The sequence below is a fragment of the Seriola lalandi genome, unplaced genomic scaffold, assembly GCF_002814215.2.
Source record: "Seriola lalandi dorsalis isolate HSWRI2012SDOR001 ecotype SW California unplaced genomic scaffold, Sedor1 jcf7180002054475, whole genome shotgun sequence".
In the NCBI taxonomy this organism is placed as follows: Eukaryota; Metazoa; Chordata; class Actinopteri; order Carangiformes; family Carangidae; genus Seriola; species Seriola lalandi.
Window position 1 is genome coordinate 169,302 of NW_019525028.1, and position 14,885 is coordinate 184,186.

The 14,885-nt window shown below is 45.7% G+C and overlaps 2 protein-coding genes across 3 annotated transcripts in view; one reads left to right on the forward strand and one right to left on the reverse strand.

Annotated features, from left to right (window-relative positions):
• fastk (Fas-activated serine/threonine kinase) overlaps positions 1 to 2,075 on the reverse strand; it is a gene marked incomplete at its 3' end in the record, with an annotated part of 5,295 nt that extends 3,220 nt beyond the window's left edge. Inside the window, exons 1-2 of the mRNA XM_023412043.2 lie at positions 1,936 to 2,075; positions 1 to 149 (exon numbers count right to left, since the gene is read on the reverse strand). The exon at positions 1 to 149 is cut by the window's left edge and continues 662 nt beyond it. Coding sequence (XP_023267811.2) covers positions 1 to 107 — 107 coding nt within the window. The remainder of the gene's footprint in view (positions 150 to 1,935) is intronic.
• A 753-nt stretch (positions 2,076 to 2,828) lies between these two features.
• LOC111659196 (AFG3-like AAA ATPase 2) lies at positions 2,829 to 14,310 on the forward strand. Of its 2 annotated transcripts, none has more exons than XM_023412054.2 (17): positions 2,829 to 3,038; positions 3,685 to 3,784; positions 3,998 to 4,066; positions 5,186 to 5,316; positions 5,435 to 5,587; positions 5,694 to 5,768; positions 6,687 to 6,811; positions 6,898 to 7,171; positions 7,262 to 7,399; positions 7,849 to 8,002; positions 8,256 to 8,363; positions 8,491 to 8,616; positions 9,215 to 9,325; positions 9,773 to 9,888; positions 10,292 to 10,492; positions 10,798 to 10,992; positions 11,953 to 14,310. In XM_023412054.2, exons 1-17 carry the CDS (start codon positions 2,955 to 2,957, stop codon positions 12,190 to 12,192), a joined length of 2,400 nt encoding a protein of 799 aa, XP_023267822.1. In that variant the 5' UTR covers positions 2,829 to 2,954; the 3' UTR covers positions 12,193 to 14,310. The 2 variants fall into 2 exon arrangements, with proteins under 2 accessions (XP_023267822.1, XP_087031685.1); XM_087175559.1 differs by having other exon boundaries at positions 6,690 to 6,811.
• Positions 14,311 to 14,885: the final 575 nt, after the last annotated feature.

Below are 14,885 nucleotides of genomic sequence, written 5' to 3' on the forward strand. Positions count from 1 at the left end.
AGGCGGGTGGCGTACATGGCAACAGACTGAGCGGTGCGGTGGGGGCAGCAGGGAGGGAGGCGGTGAGCTCGGCTCAGGAGGCGCCACCCAGTGGACAAACACAGCATAGTCTGACAGCCAGGACACCTGGAGGCAACAGGACACCGCTCCTACAGAGAAGGAGAAGAAGGAGAAGAAGAAAAACTTAAATGGTCCATTTCAAAACTTCTAACAATTTACCAGTGGACAATTAAAACCCCACCATCAAAAAGAAAAACATCAACAACAACAACAACAACAACAACACACTCCTACCTACAAGTTAAAAAAAACTAAAAGCTGAGCTGCAGTGAGGAAGGAGAAGAAGGAGAACAGCTGGATTTTAATCTGCACAAATTCATCTAACTTTAAAATTATCAACAAAAATAATCAATCATCATCAAAATGAGTTTCCACATGAAACATTATAAAAACTGGGTCTGAAGCTCATCTCCTCTGACTTCCTGGTTGAGAAAACCTGGATCTTTAGCCCCGCCCACCACCTGCTGGCTCCAGGTGGACAGGTGAAAGAGCATCAAGATGGTGAGAGGAGGAAACATCAGAGAGACTCAGCCACATGTTTGAGCCTCAGTCAGACCCAGACTCAGAGGAGGAGTCTGAGACCAGAACCAGAGACTAGCAGATGGGTCAGAACAGTTAGCTAGTTGCCATCTTTTCAGAACAGTTAGCATCTTTTCAGAATTATTAGCGTAGTTAGCATCTCACGGGAGCTGGTGGAGGTCTGAACAGTCTGAAGGAGGCGGATTGCACAGACTCACTGACTTCCTGTTTATACAGGAAGTGCCAAAAGCTGCTGAACTACAGCAACAAACCAACGACTCACAGAGTCAAACTGATCAGAACCAACATGGCTCTGGACCCGAGCTGCAGCCACACATGATTCAAACATTGTTCTCATCATCAGTTAATCTGCAGATAAGTGATGGTTCTGACCACCTGCTGCTAGTCAAATAGCAGGAAGTTCTGCTGAAAACCAACCAATCATTCTGTTCTGATCAGAATCTGTTGCATCTCATTACACATCAGCAAATAACTAAGACTGAAGACGTAAACAAGGTAAACAAATCTGTCCTGTGTTTACGTCTTCATAGACAGATAGATACTTTATTTATCCCCTAGGGGAAATTCATGTGTCCAGTAGCTCATTAGTAATAATAATAATAATAATAATAAACAGTAATAATTAAATCAGTCCGGTTCCTTTGGCTGAGGGGTTCTACAGCCTCATGGCAGTGGATTTATCTACTGAACCTTTAGATCAGATCACCATGTCTGAGGCTTTGACCAGATTGATACCTCTGAATCAGAACTGATCATGATCAATCGATTAATAAGCCTGACAGCTAGTCACTCACACTCCCTGTCTACCTGCACCCTCCCCCCACCGGACGACCTGTCAGCTGACCTCAGACCACAGGCCGACAGGCTAACAGCATATAGCAGCCAGTTAGCCGGTTAACATATACCCCCATCCCTGAGCGCAGCGACAGATACTTCACCACTTATGTCATATACATATGATGACGTCATGCTTTAGGTGACGTACTTGTAGTGTAGTTTGAGGCTAATCAGGTAGCTCCCATACTAATGCTAACCGGCTGTCACTTAGCAGCCCGGCTAACAAGGCTAGCGGCAGCATGTCGGGGAATTCACTCAAACACTGCGACAGACACAGTAAAGCTAACTGATGCTACATGCTTCACTAAGTTAAAACAGACAGTGTGTGAGCTAAGCTAAGTTAACTGTCTGATCTGGTCTGTTAGCCTATTAGCACGTTAGCATCGGTCTGTCCTTCTCCCAGCAGCGCTGACGGATAACCTGCTAACTACCCGGGCCAAACCCGGGCTAAACCCGGGTTAACCGGCCTGTCTGTGCCCGGCAGTGACGGGGTGTTACCTCATAGCTCAGTAACACCGGCAGCTCCGCTCTGCTGAAACACTTGAGGCCGCAGAGAGTGCGGTTTCAGCGGGGAAACAGGCAGCGGTCAGCCGCTTCATTCCTCCGCACAGACCGCAGCCATCATCGGCTACCCGGCATGCAATTGGAGCGTGGGGGTGGGGGGTGGCACGGCGACACCTGGCGGCTGCTGTCTGTCACCTGTAACCTCCTTATTTATTGTGATAATTTATAAATAAACAGGTAGAGAGTTTATTAGCTGTAATTCATTACTCTGTTAATGGTTAATAAATCAGTTAAGAGATATTAATAAAAGCAACTGTTGTGTTAAACTCCTCCTCTTTATTAGACAGTGAACTGTTAACATTTGCTGTTTATTAATCAGTGTGAAACCCTCACTTCTTATTCATCGTTTACCAACACTTAATACAGACACACTGATGCTACAGAGCCTCCATTCAAACCACAGGAACTTCTTCACTATTAAAGGTCAGAAAAGCATCAGGTTTACACACAGATCAACAGTCAGTCAGACTCACTTAATAGATAACATGTTATTATTGTTATTAACATGTGCATGTTAATAATGGTACTCCGTATGAACTTATAGTCATAATCCGGCTCCTGGGCCGTACTAAAACACTACAATAACAATAATAATAATGATCATCATCATCAATAATAATTGGGATTATTATTATTAATATGATGATGATGATGAGGGGAGTCAGAAGTGAATGACTTTATCTATACAAACATTAATTTGACTGTTGTTGACTCTTTAAAAATGAGCTGTCTGTACTTAACAATGACCGTCAGGTTAGACGTGTGTCTCTGCGGGGGTTCGGCAGGGGGCGCTGTCTCCTCCATAAACATGTGAACCTCCGTGAAGAAGCAGAGGACGCTAAAGATGGCGGAGCGGTGTGATTACAGAACAGAAACACTGAACTTGAGTTGTGTTTAAAGGCCGTTGTTGTTGTTTTTCTGCCGGTCAGTGTCGGTGTGTTCCCGGGTTGAGGATGGCCCATCGCTACCTGAGGCTGTCCGCGGGCTGCAGGAACATGTTCCGGCTGCTGCTACCCTCCAACGCTCCGGCCAGGCTGGTAGGTGGAAAACATGCTAACATGCTAACTGTGCTAACCGGGACAGCGGCCAAAACAAGCCCAAACAGTGACCCCGTTGAGGGGCTGACAGACCAACACAGACCGGCAGGATGAACGGCAGGACCGGTGTATCTAACAGACACGAGTTACCTGTGTCACGGCAGGTAGACTCACCTGTGTGACGGTTCTGGGCTGTTGTCATTGACTCACGGAAAAAACAGTCACCTCTGTAAACACTGCAGCGGGTCAGAAGTACTCAGTCAGTTACTCCAGTAAAAGTACCAATACCACACACTAGAAGTAACGTGTCACAGTCAGGGCTGTGGCGGCTGAATAAAGGCGGTAAACATCACCTTATCTCAGGTACACAGTCCCAGATAGACTGGCCCTGAAAGCTTGACTCAAACACCCGTATAGTTTGGATTTAGGTACAGTTTGTCTGCCTCCTGGACTGGTCCTGGGTCAGATTCTTGGAGTCAATAATGAGTGTTGACTGTCTGATTATTAACAGTGCATTAACATTAGTGTCTCTGCTGCAGCTGGACTCACTTATTTTCTTCATAATGTGATTTAAATAACACACCAACATCCAGGTGCAGTTTGTGTTGCTGTTATCTGATGTCGGTCATGTTTGATGTGTGTTCAGGTGATGTGTTCCACCATGGCCGGGCAGGTAGGGAGTGGGCGGAGTCTGCTGAGTGAGCTGCTGGGAGCGTACAGGAGGCTGAGCTCCAGACCACCTAAAGGTACAAAACTGTGTGTGTGTTCATTTATATGTATCTTTGTGAGGACGTTAAAGTGGGGACATTATCTCCATTTCTCACATTAAGGCAGTCCTTCAGTCCTGGTTTTGGGGTTAGTCTCAGGTTTAGGTTCGGTTTAGGGAGGTGTGGGGTCAACATTTTGTTTCAGCGTCCTCACAAGTCCAGAGGTACAAACATCTGTTTTTCTTTCTTTAGGTTTTGAGAAATATTTTCCAGACTCCCAGAAGCCTGCAAAAAATTCTGAGGCTGAAGCTGCAACTAAAGGTAGAAACCTGCTGACACCTGCTGTCACCTACTGACACCTGCTGTCACCTACTGACACCTACTGACACCTGCTGTCACCTACTGACACCTACTGACACCTACTGACACCTGCTGTCACCTACTGACACCTACTGACACCTACTGACACCTACTGACACCTGCTGTCACCTACTGACACCTGCTGTCACCTACTGACACCTACTGACACCTGCTGACACCCGCTGACACCCGCTGACACCCGCTGACACCCGCTGACACCCGCTGTCACCCGCTGTCACCCGCTGTCACCCACTGACACCCGCTGACACCCGCTGACACCCGCTGTCACCTACTGACACCCCCTGACACCCGCTGTCACCTACTGACACCTGCTGTCACCTACTGACACCCGCTGTCACCCGCTGTCACCCGCTGTCACCCCCTGACACCCCCTGACACCTACTGACACCTGCTGTCACCTACTGACACCTGCTGACACCCGCTGTCACCTGCTGACACCTGCTGTCACCTACTGACACCCGCTGACACCCGCTGACACCTACTGACACCTCCTGACACCCGCTGTCACCTACTGACACCCGCTGACACCCGCTGACACCCGCTGACACCCGCTGACACCTGCTGTCACCCGCTGTCACCTACTGACACCCGCTGTCACCTACTGACACCTGCTGACACCTGCTGACACCCGCTGACACCTGCTAACACCTACTGTCACCCGCTGACACCCGTGACACCCCCTGACACCCGCTGTCACCTACTGACACCTGCTGAGACCCGCTTTCACCCGCTGACACCTGCTGTCACCCGCTGACACCCGCTGACACCTACTGACACCTGCTGACACCCGCTGTCACCCGCTGACACCCGCTGACACCCGCTGACACCCGCTGACACCCGCTGACACCCGCTGACACCCGCTGACACCTGCTGACACCACCAAATTTGGTGAATCCAGTTTGTGTTCTAGTATTTTACAGACAGTATATATATTAAATACACTTAAGTGAAGTATTGGTTCTGAGTTGTGTTGATGTGTGACCCTGGTACAGTTTCTATAACCTTTGATGTTCTTGACGTCTTTTGACATCACTGTTATACTGTTTGTTTGCTTCTCAGACAACAAACCTGCCAATGCTCAGAGAGCCTCGGGGAAGTCAGGAGGAGGAGGAGGAGGAGGAGGAGGAGGAGGAGGGGGGAAAAGAGGAGGTCGTAAAGAGGAGTCACACTGGTACAGCCGTCTGCAGAAGGTCCGTGTGTGAGGAGTCTGGCTGTCGTTCTTCTCGTCTCTGTTACCTGTGCTCACCTGGGCAGACAGGTGTGTGTTCTCTGAGGTGTAGGTCTGAGCTCGGGTTCTGTTGGTTTCAGGGGGACGTTCCCTGGGACGATAAAGAGTTTCGGATGTACTTCCTGAGCGGAGCGGCGTTCTGGACCACTGTCACTTACTACTTCTTCTTCAGGGATGGAGGACGAGAGGTCACCTGGAAAGACTTTGTCAACAACTACCTGTCCAAAGGAGTGGTGAGGAGTGATGATGCCATCACTGTAACATGTCAAACCCCGCCCCCCTGTGTCCATCTTAACTGTGGAGAACCAATCAGAAAAATTGATTTTCACTGTTCCTCAGGTCGACCGGTTAGAAGTCGTCAACAAGCGTTACGTCAAAGTGGTTTTCTCTCCTGGGAAGACGCCGGTGGATGGGGTGAGTGAGAAGCTCCACCTCTCATCTAGATGTATTGATGTCTGGTCTCGTGGCTTAGAGGCGTGGTCAGGTGAGAGCTTCGGTTCCTGTTTGGGACAGACTTGATGTTATTGTGTGAATGACATTGTGCAGAATCAGCAGGTAGAGTCAGAAGGTTGTTGATGTGAAGCTGAAGTTTGTCAGAAGGCTGAGTGTCGCACCACTGGTCCAACAAGTAATACAGATGTGTCTTCAACATGTCTCTTTCCCTCTCGACATCAGACGACACGCGTCTCTCCATCGTTTCAAATTCGCCCACAGCAGCCTAACCCTGTCAGAGAGGAGAATCAGACGACACAGAAAATGTCACGTTTACCACAGTACACACAAAGATAATCAGATATCATGACACTCTCTGACCCACAATGCCACAGTCACACAGTACAGTAAAGTCTGGTCATGTGACTCTGACTCTTCAAAATAAAAAAAAACCTTCCATGAAGGGCATCTAATTTACAACCAAAATGATTTTAACTGGTATATTTTTAAACAAACCTTTTTACTTAATTTTACTCTTAAATGATCATAAATTTATATGAAGCATATGAAACATGAAAATCAAAGAATGAAACCTGTCTCTCACCATATGTCCTCACAACACAGTTCAACATGTCAGCCCACAGTGTTTCCATAGAAACAGTTTATGTATATTGTGGTTAGCTCCATAGGACTCAGGCCCAGGTCCAGGCCTGGATCCAGGTCCAGGCCCAGGTCCAGGTCTGGAGACTGCTCTGGGAGCTTTGGCAGGATTCAGAGTTTGAGACGTTCACCTCGTGGACACACTAGCTGACAGACTTCAGTTCAGTCTGGTTCTTAATGGTGACCTGCAGCAGCTGGAGGACCAACATGGAGCTGACTCCTCCTCTTTGTCTCCTTCAGCAGTACATCTGGTTCAACATTGGCAGCGTGGACACATTTGAGAGGAACCTGGAGACGGCTCAGTACGAGCTCGGCATCGAGGGGGAGAACAGACTGCCGGTGGTTTACTCCACCGAGAGCGATGGGTGAGCGCTGAGGCTTTCACATTCACTTCTGGTTCAGCTCTGGTTGGTTCCTACATGTGACTCTAAAGTCTGCCCTTCCTGTCCAGCACTTTCCTACTCAGCATGCTCCCCACGGTGCTCATCATCGGCTTCCTGCTGTTCATGCTGCGGCGGGGGCCGGCAGGGGCGGGGCGTCCCGGCCGGGGGATGGGCGGACTGTTCAGCGTCAGCGAGACAACGGCGAAAATTCTGAAAGACGAGATCGATGTGAAGTTCAAAGACGTGGCGGGCTGCGAGGAGGCCAAGCTGGAGATCATGGAGTTCGTCAACTTTCTGAAGAACCCCAAACAGTACCAGGACCTTGGCGCCAAGATCCCTAAGGTGAGGGGGGGTGACTGTTTTTTCACCGTTTGTTGACTGTTGACTGTTTAACTGTTTGTTGTTATTTCACTGTTTGTTGACTGTTTGTAGGGAGCCATCTTGACGGGTCCTCCAGGAACAGGAAAAACTCTTCTAGCCAAGGCGACGGCCGGCGAGGCCAACGTACCGTTCATCACCGTCAACGGCTCTGAGTTCCTGGAGATGTTTGTGGGCGTCGGCCCGGCCAGAGTGAGTGTTTACAGCCTTCTTCATCTTCCTCTGAAGCAGGTGGTCAACATAAATATAAATATATATAATATAAACAGTCAGATGAAAATAAGTAAATATTTCTATATACTTGTATATTATATAATTACTACATTATATACTGTAATATGATATAATATATAAATATATTATTATCTTAAACTCACAGTCACAATACGAAGAGGGAGGAGAGATTAGATTATGAAATTTTATAAACCGAAAGTGACCATGGCGACAGAGATGAGACTTTGTCTGTCCATCACAGCAGCAGTGATTGACCTTTGACCTCCACAGCTGGAGTTGACTCCTCCACTGAGGGGGATTATGATGATGATGATGACTCCTCTGTGGACTAACTAGGCCTCAGGGAACCTGTCCACCTGTCTCAGTGTCTCAAGCCTCAGACTTTGCTGATGTCACTTCCTGTGCAGGTGAGAGATCTGTTCGTCATGGCAAGGAAGAACGCTCCCTGCATCCTCTTTATCGACGAGATCGACGCCGTGGGACGGAAACGAGGGCGAGGAAACTTTGGGGGACAGAGCGAGCAGGAGAACACGCTGAACCAGCTGCTGGTGGAGATGGACGGTGGGTGATGGGAATCATGGGAAATGCATGTTTTTACAGACATAGTTAAAGTGATTCTGAGTTTCCTGTAGCATCATGGGAGTTTTCTCTGACAGGAAATGCGCTCAGAGAAAACTTACAAATGGCTCCTTGAAGACTCCGTCATGATGTCATTATTAAAAATTAAAGTCTCCTCTAAAATAACTTAAATGATACTCAGTCAAAGAGTGAAGTGACAGGAAAGCCGGAGGTCTCACTCCTCTCTGTTTTTTAGGCTTCAACACGGCGACCAATGTCGTGGTTCTGGCAGGAACCAACAGACCGGACATCCTGGATCCGGCTCTGATGAGACCAGGACGCTTCGACCGACAGATTTACATTGGTGAGAGACTAACGAACGGTTAAATTTCTTTTTTGATCAGGTTAGACAGAGCAGGGTGTTAAAATAACTATAGTTCTTGGTGTGGTTCTGGTTCTGGTTCTGGTCAGCTGTCTGTGTTCTGCCCCAGGTCCTCCTGATATTAAAGGTCGAGCCTCCATCTTTAAAGTTCACCTGCGTCCTCTGAAGCTCGAGGTCAACGTGGATAAGGACGCCCTGGCGAAGAAGATGGCCGCCCTCACACCTGGATTCTCAGGTAAACCTGGTCTCATGTTCTCTCCTTGTCGTTACCCGATTTGCTGAACGGCCCGGTTGCGCATGCGCGATATTATTAAAACCTATGATCAGAAAAGGACCAGCTAATAATGTACATAAATAAATAGAAAAATAAATCAACAGAGAAATAAATAACAAGTAAGAGTATCCTGTCATAATGTTACTTACCTTTGACAATGAAGTTTTGACGATCACGCTTTAAGTCAGTTCGCTCCCTTGAAGTGACACTCGGTTTGAATACATCGGTACAAAGGAAGTATTTCAAATGCATGTAATATGTGAAGTTCTTCATTTTCGTGTGTGAAGTTGTTGTGTTTTTGTTGTAGAAATCCGCTGTGTAAACTTGTGTGTGTTTTAAAAGACGCTATTGGGTAGTAACCATGGTAACCAACATATCCAAGTGGAGTTACCGTTGTATAATGAAGTTTGTCCAAGTGGAGTTACCATACAGGATGGCGGCCGGTTCGCGCATGCGCAAACGGGCCGTTCAGCAAATCGGGTAGGTCCGCAGATCGGGGAGCGAAACTCCTCATTAATCAGGTAGAACCTGCTGGTTCATTCTTGTTCTCCGTCTTCAGGCGCAGACATCGCTAACGTCTGTAACGAGGCGGCTTTGATTGCCGCTCGCCACCTGTCAGATGCCATCAACCAGAAACACTTCGAACAGGCCATCGAGAGGGTCATCGGAGGTGAGCCCAGACCCAGACCGAAACCAGACTGAGACCAGGTCTGGACTGAGACCAAGACCAAGACCAGACCCAGACCCAGACCAGACTGAGACCAGATCAGGACCAGACTGAGACCAAGACCGAGACCAAGACCAAGACCAAGACCAGACCGAGACCAGACTGAGACCAGGACCGAGACCAAGACCAGATCAGGACCAGACTGAGACCAAGACCGAGACCAAGACCAGGACCAGACTGAGACCAGACTGAGACCAGGACCGAGACCAGACCCAGACCCAGACCAGCAGCCTGAGTCTTTGATCATGTGTGCACCTGTCAGTCTGAGCTTGTAACATCTGTGTCAGACTCTTGAAGTTGTGATTCACCTGGCTGTGGTCTCAGACCTGGTTGCTGCTGTTGTGGTCGAGGTTCAGGACTTTAATCTGGTTCTTGCTGGTCCTGTTTGAGGTCTGGAGAAGAAGACTCAGGTCCTGCAGCCGGAGGAGAAGAAGACGGTGGCGTATCATGAGGCCGGTCACGCCGTTGCTGGATGGTTTCTGGAGCACGCTGACCCTCTACTAAAGGTCAGCCTTACTGTTAAATGGATCAACTGTTCAAATGAAATTTAATGTTCTCCAGAACTGACCAGGACCAGGACCAGGACTAGGACCAGGTCCTCACTAATCATGACTCAGTTTAAAATAACATTTCATATCCAAAAGGTCAAAAGTCAACTTCACTCTGACATCATAATGTTCTGTTCAGTATTCAACACTTTGACCATGTTTCCTGTGACCTGATTGGTTGATGGAGGGCCTGGTTTAGAATCAGGTCTGAGAAGAACTTATTATTGATTATTTGAACAGTTTTAATGGATCAATAATTGAATCAGATCATCGTTATGAGGTTGTAACATTTACTGCAGCTTCATTCATCCTTCAATGACATTATGTGTTACATATTGTGTTGCTATGATTACCTGTCCAGGTGTCCATCATCCCCCGAGGGAAGGGGCTGGGCTACGCTCAGTACCTGCCCAAAGAGCAGTACCTGTACACCAAGGAGCAGCTGCTGGATCGCATGTGCATGACTCTGGGGGGGCGGGTCTCCGAAGAGATCTTCTTCGGACGCATCACCACCGGAGCTCAGGACGATCTCCGCAAGGTCACCCAGAGCGCGTACGCACAGGTCAGAGGTCACAGGTCTGGGGCAAGAGGGGTCACAGGTCAGAGGTCACATGGGTCAGAGGTCACAAGTTAGAAATCTCAGGGGTCAGAGGTCACCCAGAGTGCCTACGTACAGGTCAGAGGACAGAGGGGTCACTGGTCAGAGTTCAGAAGTCTTAGCAGTTAATTATTATTGAGGGTTCTATGAAGGTCAGGGTTAGGGTCAGCTGATGACCTGCTGTGAGGTGATGAACTTCAACATGAAGTTCAAGTTCCCTGTTCAGGTTCCTGTCGGTCTGATCTCCTGGTCTATGTGTTCTGCTGCAGATCGTTCAGTTTGGGATGAATGCAAAGGTGGGTCAGGTTTCCTTCGACCTCCCCCGGCAGGGCGAAATGGTTCTGGAGAAACCATACAGTGAAGCTACGGCTCGGCTCATCGACACCGAGGTCAGAACCCTCATCAGCGAGGCGTACCAGAGAACCCAAGAGCTGCTGAACAACAAGAAGGCAGAGGTGGAGAAGGTACCTACGACCTACCTTTAAGAACCTCACAGGTCACAACACAGTCTTTGTTCTAGACCTCTCAGGTGGAGACGAGGTGATGGTGAAACTCCAGATAAATTAAGTACTAAAAGGAACTTTTTGTACTTCTTTAAAACAAAGTTCTAGATCATTCATGGCACAAATAGACACGTTCTGCTTTTTGTGTTGTAAAACCTACACCTGTAACAACTAATATTTTTCTCATCAACTAGAACCTCAACGTAGAACCCTGACATAAATTCTTGAACATTCCTGTGCTGAGAACTCCACGACTCTTTGGATGTTAAAACTTTTTGCTCCAAGACAAGGTTCTAGGTCCTTCACAGAACACATACAGTTTTAGAGTGTTCTCAATCTGGTGTTGTACATAAAGTACCACCAGTTCTTACTGATAAAACTTTCTCATTGAGTTCTAGAACATTTCTGTCCTGAGAACTGGTGTCTCGATGTAAAGCTCTAAAACCTAAGACCTAAAACAGACCTAGAATATCCTGCTGACCTGCTGTTCTACCACCTGTTGTACCAACAAATCTTTTCCTCATAAATTTTAACCTGCTCTGACATACAGAACCCTATCTTTGAGTTCTAGAACATTTGTGTGACAGGATCTTTACAAGTTCTAAAGCCTTCACTAGAACCCTGCTCAGATCCAGAAACCTCTTGTAAGCAGCAAGACCAGTGACAACATACACATTTCTATAATGTTCTCTATTGTTCTACAATGTTCTATTAGAAGAACTAATCTTTTCCTCATATACTAGAACCAGCTCTCACATATAGAACTCTGTCCTAGAGTTTTTGAACATTTCTTTGTCTCTACAAGAGTTCTAGTGTAGAGCTCTAAAACCTTCCCTCCAGATCAGAGTTTTAGATCATTCACACAAACAGCACAATCCGGAGTTCTGACCCTGACCATAATGTTCCTGTGGTGTTCTCCAGGTGGCGCTGCGGCTGCTGGAGAAGGAGGTTCTGGATAAGAGCGACATGGTGGAGCTGCTGGGAAAACGTCCATTTGCAGAGAAGTCGACATACGAAGAGTTTGTGGAGGGAACCGGAGGCGAGGATGAAGACACGACGCTGCCGGAGGGTCTAAAGGACTGGAACCAGGAGAGGAAGGATAAGGAGGAGACCCAGGACGAACAGGTGGCCCGACAGATCTCTGGAGGAATGCCCTTTTAGAACCCTCTGATGGAGGTCTGGGTTCTACCAAAAACATTGACCCATCTATTTCATGGGTATAAAATGTCTGGATCACAATCATTGATGAGGATGAGATCCTTGCCTCCTCACACACTTCCACAATAACCATCAAGATCTCTTTTCGTAGAACCTTTAGCTATGGAATTCTATACTAAACCTTCATACTATAGTTCCTTAATATTTTGTTGGAGATCTGGGTTCTACCACCAACCTAAGCTATGACCCAACCCCTCACATGTCTAGAACCTTGTTAATGTGGAGTTTTACAGTCACTTCGCATCCATCTGTGAGCTCCTGAAGCCTCTCGTTGACTTCAGAATATTAAACAAGAAGAACTTGGTGAGAACCTGGTCTTTGTACTGCACCAAAGACCAAACCCTCACCTTATAGCACTCTAGAATGTCCTGTTGACGTCTGGGCTGCACCACCAAAATATGACTGGACACTGGATTCAAGAACTCTGCACACACTCCTAGAACCGTCTCTCTAGAGTTCACTCACCTTGTACCGACACACCCTTCACCTCATTGTTCTAGAACCTTCACCTTATTGAACCACCGCTCTTCTCTGTGTTGAGCCACCAGGTTATAGAACATATCGGATTCATGCATTTATGTCTAAACTGTCGTTGAGTTCTGAAATATTTCTTTACAGAGAACTGTTCTCTAGAGGCCTCATTCTTTACTCTGTAGGACTCTGACACAGAACTTGTTTACAGTAACCTATAGAGCCCCATCTCCATCTCCCAGAACTTCCCCACTGACTTGTGCTGGGAGCTCTGTGTAGAACACTGACAGCACTAATAGAAGTGTTTTCTACATTTGGATCTTGTTCCAACAAAGAATTCTGTATCACACAAATATTCTAAAGCAGGGTTCTAGATTAATTACAACAAACATGCTTCCAGAATGTTCTACAATCTACATCTTTAACAACAGATTTGTTCCTCATACACTAGAACCAGTGCTGACTTAAAGATTGATATTGAGTGATGTTGAGTAATGTTCTTCAAAGATCTATTCTTTGTATAGAACCATCTCTGCTGGAGAAGCCTTGTTCGGTTGCAAGGGTTGAACAGTCAAATCCACACATACTCTTGATATTAAAACATTTGCTCCAACAGGGGGTTCTAGATCACTCACAGAACGCACACACGTTTGGAGAACGTTCTCAATCTGTTTGTTCTAAAATTCTAGAACAATTTTGCACTAAGAACTTTCAAAGTGTCTTGATGTAGAACCCTTAGATAAGTCAAAACATGTACATGCTTTTGATATTCTCCAATCTGTGACAACAGATCTGTTCTTGTAAAGCGGAACCAACACTAGAACCGATCTCAAAGTAACTGATAACTATTTGATATAATTGGTTGGTTCTAGGTCATTCACACCACACAAAAACTGCCACAAAAAGGGCTCTGGAACATTTCTCTGCAAAGTACTGTTCTCTGCATAGAACTCTAGAACCTTCCTCTGCATTTGAAGCCTCTCTTGATCACAGGGTTCTACATTAAACATACTCAAGAAACGTTCAGTTCAGCTCTGACCCGTAGAACCATGCAACAGTATTTCTGTAAATGTAGAACTCTTGTTTCAGGTTCTCAATCCGGACTCTACAGCGCTTGGTTCCTTGTCTCTGGCCGAACTGTGGTACTTTGTGCTCCAGTGCCAGCCTGTGACAAACAGAACATAGAACAAGAACCCTAAAGGTAGAGGGTGTCGTGAGTACAGTTCTTCATACAACCCTGAGGTCTCAGTAGAACAACCTAATGAAGATCACTGCAGTTGAGGTTCTGCTGCTTAAAAAAAAGATTATTAACTTATTTAAAGATGACTCTGTATCAGCTATAGAGAACGCTCTCTCCATCGTCATCATCACGCTCTGAAGAGCTGCAGTCTGTGCTGATCAGATATGAATTAGTTATTGATCAGTTATTGTTAGCATGCTGCATACTGTGTACAGCTGATGCTAATATGATGTGAAATTATAGTGAGGTGTAAATGTGTGTTTGATGTTTCAGACATTTTAATAAAGACAGAAAAACTGTCAGCAAGTTTCATGATCAATAATCGATCAATCATTAAAGGATTAAAACAGTTTCCTCTCAGTGAAAGTTTATTAAACAGTGGATGTCTAATAATAATAATAATAATAATAAAAAGATTTCAGTTGGATCAGTTGACACAAACTGAAGATTTTTATTTAACCTTTGACCTGGTTCATTCATATGGACTTTATATTTCATCAAATCAAATATACATAAAGATATAATACAAGATATAGTAATATTGATTAAATGGACAAATAAAAACATAATGAATACATTATTAAACTTAAAATGAAATGAACAAGTAGGTGATGAAATATACTAATAAAACAAATAGATATGAAGTGAAAAATATCAACAATATCCCTAAAATAAGTGAAAAGACAGTAATAAAAAAATAAATAGACCTCAAGTGAAATAAATTAAAAGATATGTATTTATATGTAAATAAATGAAAACATGGAGAGTTTGAATAGGGTTTTAAAAATAACGTATGTTTATTTATATATGTAATATATGTGTATATTTATTTAATTTCTTGTTAATGTATTTCATCACTTCTTTATTTATTTAACGTCAATTCATTCTTATATCACTGATTTCAATTCTGTCAAAATAGTAAATC

Coding starts and splice junctions, on each gene's coding strand:
- LOC111659196 (XM_023412054.2), top strand. CDS start 2,955: ATGGCCCATCGCTACCTGAGGCTGTCCGCGGGCTGCAGGAACATGTTC. Junction 3,785..3,997: donor GAGCTCCAGACCACCTAAAG/GTACAAAACTGT, acceptor TTCTTTCTTTAG/GTTTTGAGAAATATTTTCCA. Junction 8,364..8,490: donor CGACCGACAGATTTACATTG/GTGAGAGACTAA, acceptor GTTCTGCCCCAG/GTCCTCCTGATATTAAAGGT.